General features: G+C 36.2%; 1 protein-coding gene across 6 annotated transcripts in view; it reads right to left on the bottom strand.

The window, feature by feature from the left end:
• Positions 1 to 665: 665 nt before the first annotated feature.
• Positions 666 to 12,343, bottom strand: part of Cdk13 (cyclin dependent kinase 13) — a 97,764-nt gene continuing 86,086 nt past the window's right edge. For 2 of the 6 annotated variants that reach the window (XM_013353133.2, XM_026788381.1), the window contains 5 exons: positions 12,167 to 12,298; positions 7,385 to 7,432; positions 5,112 to 5,317; positions 3,334 to 3,783; positions 666 to 2,859 (listed from right to left, as the gene is read on the bottom strand). In XM_013353133.2, coding sequence (XP_013208587.1) covers positions 2,009 to 2,859; positions 3,334 to 3,783; positions 5,112 to 5,317; positions 7,385 to 7,432; positions 12,167 to 12,298 — 1,687 coding nt within the window. In that variant the 3' untranslated portion in view covers positions 666 to 2,008. The remainder of the gene's footprint in view (positions 2,860 to 3,333; positions 3,784 to 5,111; positions 5,318 to 7,384; positions 7,433 to 12,166; positions 12,299 to 12,343) is intronic. The other 4 variants (XM_026788383.1, XM_026788382.1, XM_005365448.3 and 1 more) reach the window with 4 other exon arrangements.

Below are 12,343 nucleotides of genomic sequence, written 5' to 3' on the forward strand. Positions count from 1 at the left end.
TATAAAATATTTAATTTTTAAAACACAGGCTAGTCATGTCACATAAATAGTTCCACTTTAGGTTAGCTGCTTGTGGCCAGCAGAAGTGTCATGTGTGACGAATAAGAATAATTTTAGATGCTATCCCTTATAGTAAAGTCTGAAGTGCTAAGACTCACCATATTGAAATTTCAGAAACTTGAATACTCTATTTTGCTAAATTTCAAAACATTTCTTCACTTCCTAATGTTTTATTAGTTAGTACTCAATACTCAAATAAAAGCAAAGTTTTTTCTTCCATTAATTTTGTTACACCAACAAAAATAATATCAAAAATAAAACGGTCAACTGAAAACTCACATTATAGGCATAAAGTGAAAATTACCTTCTTTAGAATATCCTTACTGGTTCCTGAATCATGTTTTGAAATGCAGGGTCACAAATAGATACAGGGCATGAGGTTAAACTGGCTTGTCATAACAGTTTTCTCTATTTAAGATTCCAATTAAAAAGTGACTAGAACAGTTAAAGTTGTCAACTGGCACACTCAACTTCCCAGTGTTTCCGAGTCTATTAGTGATAAGGGAAATGCTGGTTATTTACCTTTGGTTCCTTTCTAGAAATATAATAGTGTGTTCGTGTGTAAATGTAAAGCATAGTGAGACTTGACAACATTACAGTTATTCTTTCTTGGTTGAGTTTAATAGAAGAAAAAACATTAAAACAACCTAGTAGCACTGCTCTAATCTGGCAGAAGTTACAGTAAATTTCACAAAATTCTCTGAGTTTTCATTTTGCTTTACTAAATTAAATCTAGGACATATTTCTACTTACGTTGACTTTTAAAAATAATGACATAACTTAAGATATGGTGTTTGCCACCCTCCTTCTGTGAACTTTAATACATTTATTATTTGAATCATTATTACATACTTGCTTCAAAAATCCTGTCTTCCAAGTAGAAACTGGGTCAGCATGGCAGCCAGAAAGAAGAGAGTACTCTAAAATTTAGCCAGCTATTACTTTCAAACACTTAAGTGATAATGTTTTTTAGTACTTCTCAGAAGTAACAGAAGGTACTGAGTTCTCCCTTTCTTTTCTCTTATACCACTACCAAGAGAAGGTAACAGTGAAAGTTAACACAGGCAAAAGACAGGCAGAAAAGGACAGTGTGACAGGCAGAGGGAATGGACTTAACAGAACTGGCCAGGCAACTCCTAAAAACTGAGAGCTTCCTGCTTCTTCAACACAATGCAGACTCCCTTAAAAGACAAGTGGGTGTACAGGCTAACTTCATCCTCAGTCCTTAAGCTTACCAGTTAAGGCACTTACTCAACCCCTCCCACCCTGCCCATAGTTTTCATATAAAAACCACTATTTCATTTGAATGAATTTTGCTGGGTTATGGTAACCTGAAAAACAAAACAAAAATAATGTTGACCATTTTTTATATAAAACTGTTGCATCAAGAGAAAGGTTGTGTTTTATTTTCTGAAATGAGCACAAAGTACACCTTTCACAATAACACTGAAAGCAGGTGCAAAGACTGACAGTGACCTTTGACTAAAGGTAGCTTTGTAAAAAGAAAATACCAAATAAATCAGTGCCCTTTCTGATTGTTGTAAAACTGGAAGGGTGAGGGAAAGGGTTGGTTGTTACATAAAAGTTGGTCCAAACTTACAAAAAAAAGCACAAGTGTGCATAGTTCAGAAGATCTGCAACAGGGCCATAAAAACATTATGTCCCTAATGTTAGCATCCACTTAAAACTGCAAGAATACAAAATAAAACTGTTAACTAAAATCTGTGACGATGTACAATCAATAGAGCTAGTTGTAAGAACAGCATGAAATTAAGCGAAGTTTTTTTTTTGTTTTTGTTTTTCACTATTGTATGCAAGACCCTTTTCCACATAAAAATAAAGCTGTTGTTGAATTAATATTATTCAAGTCTCTTGGATTGCTGCCTGAAATTGCAGCTAGAAAAGTCTTTCCAGATAAAAATGATGTGCCTGAGGAAAAACAAGATACTCAGTATGGTAACCCTCTGCCTCGACCTCTGCCAGCTGATGTGCTAATGTGTCCTCTGTATCCTTGTGAGTATCCAGGTCCTTGGGCAGGAGAAGTCCAGGTCTGCCCATGCATGAGGCTAGGGCCACCTGGATTTTCCTGTAAGTTACCACCATAGTTATAGTTGTGCATCTTTGCTGGCAAGGGATGAGTACTCTCTGGCCCTGTGGAAGGGTCGTTGCTGTTTGTGAGGACTGCGATAGGACCATGGCTATATTCAAATCTATGGTCCTTGTCTCCACTAAACAACATGGGACCAGCATTGAGGTAAATGTCTCCATATCCAGCTACTGAACTGGGAAATGACTCGGAAAAGGCAGAAGCTTGAGGTGGGCCACCAGTGTGAGATGAAGCAGTACTGTAGTTCTCCAAAGACTGAATATCTGAGTTCCCAATGAAACTACGTGGTTCCAAAGGTGCAGCAGCAGAGCTACTTCCTAGACCATCACTGCTAACATAAGGAGCGGCAGAGAAAGCAGATCCAAAGTTGTCCTTATAGTCTGAAGTGGGCACATACGTGTCTCCTGTGGGATAATCAATACCACCTTCTCTTTTGGGATCCTCCTGGGGCTGATGCTGAGCAAGCAGCTGTAAGAGGGCTGCCTTCACTCCAGCATGAGGGTCGGTTAGTGAAGAACTAGTGGTGGGTACATGCTGGTTTTCTGTCCGATAATCCAGGTCCTCATCAGTGACTGGTGGTGGTTCAGGAGGTTCAGGAGGTCGTTGATCAGGGGGCAGAATCCGAGGCCGGTCTGGTTCTGGTGTCAACTCCATTATCCTCCTGTCCTGGTGCTGGATGAGATCATCTTGCCCTAAGTGAAACAAAAGCAAGTGTCAAAAGCTACTATAGAAAATGAAATACTCAAAAGGAGTGGTCCCAAGAATGATCAAATATTCAATGTCTAACAAATGTCAAATGCAAAAGGAGGTCTCACAAGTACCCATATTGCCTACCACCACTTAAACAAAAGGTCATTAAAGGAATAGACTACTCAGCTTTCCAAAGGTACTCTCTATGTTCACATTTAAAGCTTGGGGAGTAGGTAACTACACACAATATTTATCCTTTTGTGTTCAGAACAACGGGCTATTGTAAATTTATTTATACAGTTATTCTTTTCTAAGGTAATCATAAAGAATAATATCATAAATGGACAATTTGCTAATAATATATTCCAGGAAGTAAACTGAGTAGGTCACTATCACCAGTGACCTGAGAATGTCTTTACAAATGTCATCGAACAGTGAACACCATAGATAGCAACAACTACTAGCCAATCACTCACCAGATCCCGGAGTGCTAGGTTCTGGAGGTGGCCTGAGCTGTAAAGGAGCTTCATGTCCCGATCCATTTTCCCGCTCTTCTAGCATGACCTCTTTCTGCTTTGACTGCTGAGCCTTTATTAACTGAGTCAAGAGAACTGCAAATGCACTCTGCACAGCAGCCTGGGCGGCATCAGTTTCCACTTTAGGCTGGATGGTCTGTGAAGGCTGAATTCCTCCCAATGATTTTGAAGACTCCTGTTGTGGTGTTGATGGATCTGTCTGTTTTTCACCTGTTGCCAAAATTCCAGCAGGAAGGTTTATTTTATTTAGCTGCTGTTGAGTCTCAGAGTTTACCTTAATGTTCAACACTTGGACAAAATCAGCCATATTAACACTTGATTTAGATTGTAGTAGGTTTAGAAGAATTGCCAATTCATTGTGGTTTAACGGCTGTCCGGGGCCTGTTATTACTAAAGACAAAATGTATTAATTAGAACTGCCATAATTCATAGACTTTCCAACCCCCAAAATGTCTTCATTACACATCATTTAAATTACATTTGAGGAAGGGCGTTCAGCAATAATGTAAAAAGAGCACTTCACTTTATTCATCATGATGTTCAAAATCTAACTACAACATAAATTAAAACTACATTCTATTTTGGGTAATCATCTTTAGGAGTATATGTTTCAAAAGAGAAACCAAGACCATCAGACGACCATATGTGCAGATTTGAACCATCAGCAATGAAGACAGCTGTTAGCAGTATCAGGTACTTTCTGAGCACTTTGTAGTTTATCAGTCTAAAAGAATGAATAACTTGCCAAAGGGCCTGGAATCTGAAATCCTTATCAGGCTATACTACTCTCAAAAGTGAAGTTAACTTAGAAATTAAAACTAGAATATTTTGCAGAAAATGAGAAAAATCTCTGTATTTTTATTCAAGTTACTTACACAAAAAGTTAGGTCATTTTGAGTTAGAAAGGCCTACACAAACACGCATATTGCGTATTAACTCATTACCAGTAAGACACATCTAGTTTTTTTTCTTTGTCCAATATTCAGTCTAGAATAGGCAGATTCCTGGGTTCTTGAAGGAAACTGAGATTTCGTTTTATAAAAGCTATCAACTAGCCAAGCATGGTGGCAGACATCTTTAATCCCAGCTCGTGGGAAGCAGAGATGGGTGAAACTTTGAGTCTGAGGCCAACCTGGTTACAAAAAAAGTTATATGACCGCCAAGGCTACACAATGAAACCCTACCAATAAATAGATAAATATGAATGATAGAAATAACTGGGTATAAAGTATTCTTTTAAATAGCAGGTTCCAATCTTTTAAAATATAGCTTCTTAGTAAGGATGATGTAAAGATATCAATCAATGGGCTAAAGAACTTCTATTGCTGTTTTGGCTGTCTTCCTATGTTTTCTATGCCTTAAGCATCCATAGACATTAAATATTGAACTTCACAGACTAGTGTTAATGAAAGGCATTATTGACTTTTTGGGTAATCATCTTTAGGAGTATATGTTTCAATATATATACTGACTCCTGAACTAGGGAAACAAAGAAAAAGAAATCTGACCAATCATGACAAATACATGATGAGATTGCTTAACACTATAGTGTGAGCAGCAATGAGACCTTTGTGCTGACACAAACAATAAAGGAATGTCAAGCTCACCAAAGAAGCTTCAGCGTTTACCTTTCTGCCATAATATTCAAGCAGAATAAACACATTCAACACAGGTCATGAAGCAGTATGAACAAAATAAGCCACAAAAATATTACTGACCAGGTGCTACACTTGAGTTGCTTTGAGATTTCAATTGTGTAGGAGGCAGCACACCCTGGGGTGTATTAGTTCTACTGTCATCTAAGCCCAGAGACAGATCCTTTCTGGGAGCTTTGATTGTGGAAAGATCATCAGTCATGCCCATCTGTTTCTGTCTTCTTCGCTTTTTACTCCATAATTCATGACAATCTTGCCACAAAGGAAGGCTGAAAAACATAGATGAATACTAAATCACAAATGCATAACAAGAAATGCTAATGTTACAATGTACCACTAAAGATATTCCCCTCCCGCAAACCATTCTGGAAGACTTCATACACATACATACATACATAAATACATACATACGTAGATACATACATACATACATTAGTAAAATTCCATCATACTTCAGGGTTTTAACTTTAGCAATGGAATATTTTTCTTTTTAATTATTTGTCCTAATTTTTATTGTTTAAAAATTTTATTCATGCATATAATGTCTGATTAAGTACATCCCACCTGCCCTCCCCTCAAGTTCCTTCCCTATCTCCTCTAAACCTCTATTCTCTCTCTCTTAAAACTCACTAAATCTACTTGGTGCTACCAGTATGTCCACGGATAAAGGGCTACCTGCAGGAACAGGAGTGAACTCTACAGAGGCCACAGCCCTGAAGAAAAAGGTGACTCTCCCTTTCACAGCAGCCATTAACTGCCAATTTCTCCTCAGCTGAGAGTGGCCTTTATGACCCACTCCCTCCCACCAACTGAGATTCTTTCTGACTTGATCCCGTGTGGGCCTAATGCATACAGTCACAGCTGCTTGTGCATTCACACGTGCAAGTGCCCTGTTGTAGAGATGACCTAGTTTTGTCTTCTGAATAATCAATAAGTAATTGTTCATTGAAATTATGAAGAATACGTATTAGTTAAAATCTGGCTATTACCCTTCATACAACCTTTTATAACCAGTTCTTATAGCACACTGTACACTGAACAGGATTTGAAAAAGGATGAAGAAACACGCTATTTGTAGAAGCCAGACATAAAGGAGAATAAAAGCTAGAATATAAGATTTGTACAAAACTTTTTTTGTTTTTTTTTTTTGTTTTTGGAGACAGGGTTTCTCTGTGGCTTTGGAGCCTGTCCTGGAACTAGCTCTGTAGACCAGGCTGGTCTTGAACTCACAGAGATCCGCCTGCCTCTGCCTCCCGAGTGCTGGGATTAAAGGCGTGCGCCACCATCGCCCGGCTGTACAAAACTTTTTAGTAAAACTTTTTTCTTTCACTTTTTAGTTACATATTTACTACTATAACCAATTGCTTTTAAAATAAACTGATTCTAAAGATGAGTCTCGAGAACAGGTAATCCAGACACAGAGAGGCTCATTGCTTATCAACAGAATTCTGTGTGATTAGTAACTACCAAAATTACCTCTAATTCTAGAATAATTTTTCATTTTAATATAATTCTATAACACTGAACACTAGTAAATAACTTTTCCTTAAAGAAAGACAAATACTTGATTTACAAATATTTTCTTTTTATCCCAGTTACAAAGCCCATGGAAACTTACTATTACTTTTCTCTAGCTTAAAGGTGAGAAAACTAAGGCTTGGAAAGGTTAATAAACTTGCCCAGAATATCTAGATTCTTTTAAGCAATACCATCTAGTAATATACGCCTATTCTTCTCAACTTGATGTTTACCAAGAGGTACACAATGTCTTTCCAAGGTGTACCTGAGGTAAAGGAACTTCATTTCCACATGGACTCTTTTCAAACTGAGCTAGAAGAATGCCCTGAATGCTCACGTAAATTCTTCCACAATTACTTTCTCATATTATAAAATAAAGGCATATGCAACAGAATGCTTGAATCTTAGCAATATAATATTAATAAAAATGTCATTTCCACAGGATTACAAAACAGCATACCTTTGTATAAAATGAAAAACAACTACATTTTTTAAATTATTTTTTTATGAATACATACAGATGGCAACAGAAAATATATACAAGAATAAGGAAACAGGAATGATGGTTACCTCAGGAGGAAGAGGGTAACAGAACACGTAGGTAGGAGGAGGGATTATGATATGATTAAAGTGGGTTATTTTCAAGGTTCTAGCTTTTGCTTGGTAGGCTCATGGCTGCTTATTAACATTTAAAAAACTAATTAAAGTAACTAAAATAAATAAAAGAGAGCCATGCATGGACCAATGATGAGTGACACAAGGATCATGATTAAACCAAGTCTGTGCACCTGAGGTCTGAAAACAAAACGAAGGCATACCTCTCAGCCATCTTACTATGGTGCATTGCCTCAGCGTGCAAAAACCTCCTGGATAACAAACAAAGGGACAATTGGAAAGGTTGACACTGGGAAGCTTTAAGGCATCAAAAACCCTCTAAAAGACTTTCCTTTCTGGGACTGTGTTTGTGTTTTATGATGTGTGCTTCAGCCTCTGTTGGGATGTTGATTTCAAATATACTGCAGTACTATAGATTAGAGTAAATAAAATCATTCATTACACCTCCTCCATTATGACAGCCAAGAAATACAATACTCTTGTGGAAAAGCAAAGAAATCCAGGAAAAGGATTTGTTCCCTCCCATAATTTAAAGAGATTCATTATGAATGAATTACCTTAATACTCATCTCTACAAAATATAAACATAAGTTTATGATAATCTAATTAATGACACTGATTCTCCAAACAAATCAGGCATGGTCTCCAGATAATCAAAAGTATGTGCTTCCTTGAAGGTTCAAATGCTGGCTCAGTCACTTAATTTGTCAAGCAAGTTACTGGACCTCTGTATCACAGTTTTTCTTTAAAAATGGGATTAACAGTTATTACCTATTTCCTGGGGACAGACATAATATGTTAATGTCTATCAAGGGCAAAGCACTGTATTTGTGATTGATATCACTGACTGATCATCAGTGATCTAAAAGTAGTTTATCAAGACATATCACGAAATAGTTAATTATAGATGGCCATATTATTGTGCAAGTGTTTAATGGTTTTAATATTGTTAATAAGGCATAAGCTAGCAGCCATCTAAGTCACTTTTTAGTTACATAGTTATATAATACTATTTTGTTTGTTTGTTTGTTTTGTGTTTGTTTCTTGACAGGGTTTCTCTGTGTAATAGCTCTACCTGTGTAGACCATGCTTTGTAGACCAGGGTAGCCTCAAACTCACAGCAATCCAACTGCTTCTGCCTCCCGAGTACTGGGATTAAGGACATGTGCCACCACTGCCCAACATACAAACTTTTTAAAGTTACAAAGACATCAGAAAAGTTGATAAAATATCCACTACATATTAGTGGAATTATTTCTATACTTTTATTCATTTGTTTTTTCTAAAAAAAAATAATCAAAATATTTTTTCAACAATTTGATTATTTTAAAAATGTATCAAAAATGTTAGCTATATACTTATTTTTCAAAGGAATACCACCGCTATTTCACAGTTTTCTTATAAAGTAGAGGGTATTACATGTGGTTTAGAGAACTTTATTTAAATATAGTATTAATGCAATGAAAACCTTTGGCCTGACTGCTTCAGTGATGTATCTAAGTGCATACACACCATAATAGTTTCACAGAATATCCATTAAGTATACTGCTATTTACTTTTTTTTTTTTTTGGTTTTTCGAGACAGGTTTCTCTGTGGCTTTGGAGCCTGTCCTGGCACTAGCTCTGTAGACCAGGCTGGTCTCGAACTCACAGAGATCCACCTGCCTCTGCCTCCTGAGTGCTGGGATTAAAGGCGTGCGCCACCATCGCCCGGCTTGCTATTTACTTTTTAATAGAAAAGCACAGTGAAGCATATTCTGATAAAAATTAAATTTGAGTTATTGGGCCTTGTTTGACAAGAATTACAGTTTGTAACAAAAACAAAACAAAACACGCACAAATATATGAAGGCATAGAACAAAAACTGGTAGAGCCAGTAAAAAAAAAATTAATAAATATCTAAATGAGCTTTCAGGTCCTTACTGTCAGGAGATCTGCAGGGGAAAGACTTTTCAAATGATCTTATTTTTTTCTTTTGTTTTTTAATTTGTATGTGTTTGTCTGTGCAACATGATGTCCACAAAAGTCAAAAGAGAACACTTTATCCCCTGGAACTGGAGTTTTATATAGTAGTGAAATCACCAGTTGGGTGCTGGAAACCAAACCAAGGTCCTCTGCAATGAATAATCTTAACCACTGAGCAATTGTTCCAGTTCCTGATCTTATTTTCTTTTCTTTTTTTAAATAAAAGACTTTTTGTTTGTTTGGGTTGTTTGTTGTTGATGATGCCTATTTGTTTTGTTTTTGAGACAGGGTTTCTCTGTGTAACCACCCTGGCTGTCCTGCTTGCTCTTTAACTAGGCTGGCCTTGAACTCACAGAAATCCACGTGCTTCTGCCTTCTGAGTGCTGGAATTAAAGCATGCACCACAACTGCCAGAAATAAAAAAAGCTCTTGATACTTATTGTAGAAGGAGTTTAAAGACAGTGTTATAGCTATGCACAACTCCTTTCAGTGACTGCTTATTTGCAAGGGCATTTTTGAAAATAAAAAGCAATATATAATTAATGTGGAACCATGTCTCAATCTACAGTAAATAGCACTGATTCAGAGATATGTAAATTACTACATGAATTACTTAGAGGAAAAGATCTCAGCCCGATCACTTCTAATAGACTGCATAGCTAACAAAATTCATTGATGGTTTTAACCGAAACGTTTACTACTAATACAGCACAAAATTACCATACTAACATTCATACATAGTACAGTATAAAAAATGTTTTAAAATTAAAATCCATTGGTAGATATAGCCTGTTTTTAAAAAGTACAATACCATGATTAATATACTAGTTACGTTACAATAAAAATGTAAGAAATGGAAGTTCAAGATCAAAACAGTACAATGTCCAAATGCTGAAGATTTTCTAAGCTACTATACACACAACTTGAAAGGCCTCAATATATAGACTCCGGTGGATACATTTACAAGATTAATGTAACTGAAATACTTAAAACTGTTAATTAAAAAATCACTATTACATCTTTTGCAACTTGTAAAATTGGTTTCAAAAATTAACTCCAAATAAGCTTGATATAGTTTTATGAGAATCCTTTCATGTGGACTATGTTATCAGAATTGCACTACCAATAACAGGACAAAATCTTATTATATTTTTGTTGAAGAACTCTACCAGGAAACACGTATTACCTTGTAGGTATTATTCTGGCACTGAAAAATACTAATCTAATCGTGATTACAGAAAAGCAATCAAAATAAGATTTGGGGATGTTGGCTCTTATTAGGACTGAAGATGCAGTTTAGTGGCAGCACTTGCCTGGTATGTGAGGCCCTGGGTTTGATGTCCACTAAAAAGTGAAGTCAGTGTCATCAAAATCCTCTAAGGGTGACAAAAAAGTGAAGTGATGTGAGTTCTGAACAAATGGTTCAACCATGACTCCACAGGAAGTTTGTAAAAAAAAAAAAAAGTTATTGGACGATTGGAGAGACTTTAATAAGCACTATTATTAATTTTTATGCTTTATAATAGGATGTATAGCGAAGTTCTAGTTGTTATAGATTCATGCAACAACTTATATTCAAGTACTTCAGAAAAAGTTTATAAAGTAACAAAGCAAATGTGTTCACATGTCAATAATTACTGAATATATAAATGCTCGTTTTCCTATTCTATCTTTCTGTAGAGATCAAAATGCAAAATCAAAAGTTAAGAGAGAAAAAAAGTCACTTTGATAGGTGACTATAGTCAAACCACTTGGAAACTACTGATATATTCTAAATAAGCAAAAGAACCACAAATACTAAACACTTAGTTCAATGGTATCTGATCCAGCTATGGCGGTGCAAACCTATCATTCCAGCACTCAAGAGGCATAGACAGGAGGAAACTGAGTTCAGGTCAGCCTGTACTAAACTGAGTGTAGTACAACCAAACTCTGAGTCAAAAAAAAAAAAAAAAAAAAAAAAGTAAAAAATAAAAACAGAAACAACAGAAAACCTAGTGAATGATTCAGTCTTTCTGTATGTCAGATGATAGTTACTCTTTAACTTTCAAATTATTCCATGGGCCATTTATATATAGTTCAATATAATCCTAATGGAGTTTATCATGACAAGCCCTGTGAAAATAAACTCCATGTAAGTAGAAGAGCCAGAATTTGAACTCTAAAGCTCATGCTTATTCATTAAAAATATGTGCATTTTATTATACAAAAATATTTTATTGGAGACAGGCTTGCTTTGTAATGCTGTATTGATCATGTTAAGAGTTACCAAGGAAATACCTACAAAACTTTAGACCCTATCATGGAGAGGCAAATGGACTGCCTTCTTCCCAAGCAACCCTAGACAAATTACAGAAGCTGTAAGATGATTCAAGAAATCAGCTATCCCGATTCCCCAAACTATGCATTTTCTTTCTATGATCTTACTCATTGCAAACATTCTTCTAGGTAATGTTAAGGATTTTCTATTGTACAGGATATGTTACAGAGTATTTTCAGATCTTATTTCTTATAAAACTGACTTCAGTTTGAGAGGTGACACCACCCTTTACCATATTTGTATTCTTGGGCAAGTTTTTTAACCTCTTTGAGCCTGCTTCCTCCTCTGTTAAGCAGTGGTAATAATAATAATAATAATAATAATAATAATAATAATAATAATAATAATAATAATAATACCTACCTTAAAGGATTGTAAAAATTAAGCTTAGCACAGCACTCAAAAGCTTCCGCTAAAGCAGGACCACTAGAGGCTAAGTTCTTGATGGATGTACTCCACCACGCTGAAACATAACACTATCCTATAGCAGCTAAAGAAACGCTAAGGGCTGTTTTTGCTGTTCTACTGTAAACTCAATAAACAAGCACCTGCACTCTTGATGTGCAAATACTTTTCTCCTGTTTTACCTAACTCAACTTAGTCACAGAATATCTTCTGCTCATGACAACTAACTAACAAAGTTTTCAAGGCTGTCCAGATTCTGCAAAAATAAAATCTAAAACAAAAGATCGTCACTTACTCTGGCGGAGGCATTTTGGAAGGTTCCACATCTCGTAGAAACTCACACTGAAGAGCCTGTTCAGCAGTGCACCGCTTACTGGGATCCAAGGCAAGCATGTAATCAAATAAGTCCAGGGCAGCTGCAGGGATACTAGCACCAAAGGACACAAAAGTCAAGCACTGTCTTCACACAAGC

This window comes from Microtus ochrogaster, unplaced genomic scaffold, assembly GCF_000317375.1.
Source record: "Microtus ochrogaster isolate Prairie Vole_2 unplaced genomic scaffold, MicOch1.0 UNK2, whole genome shotgun sequence".
Taxonomy (NCBI): Eukaryota; Metazoa; Chordata; class Mammalia; order Rodentia; family Cricetidae; genus Microtus; species Microtus ochrogaster.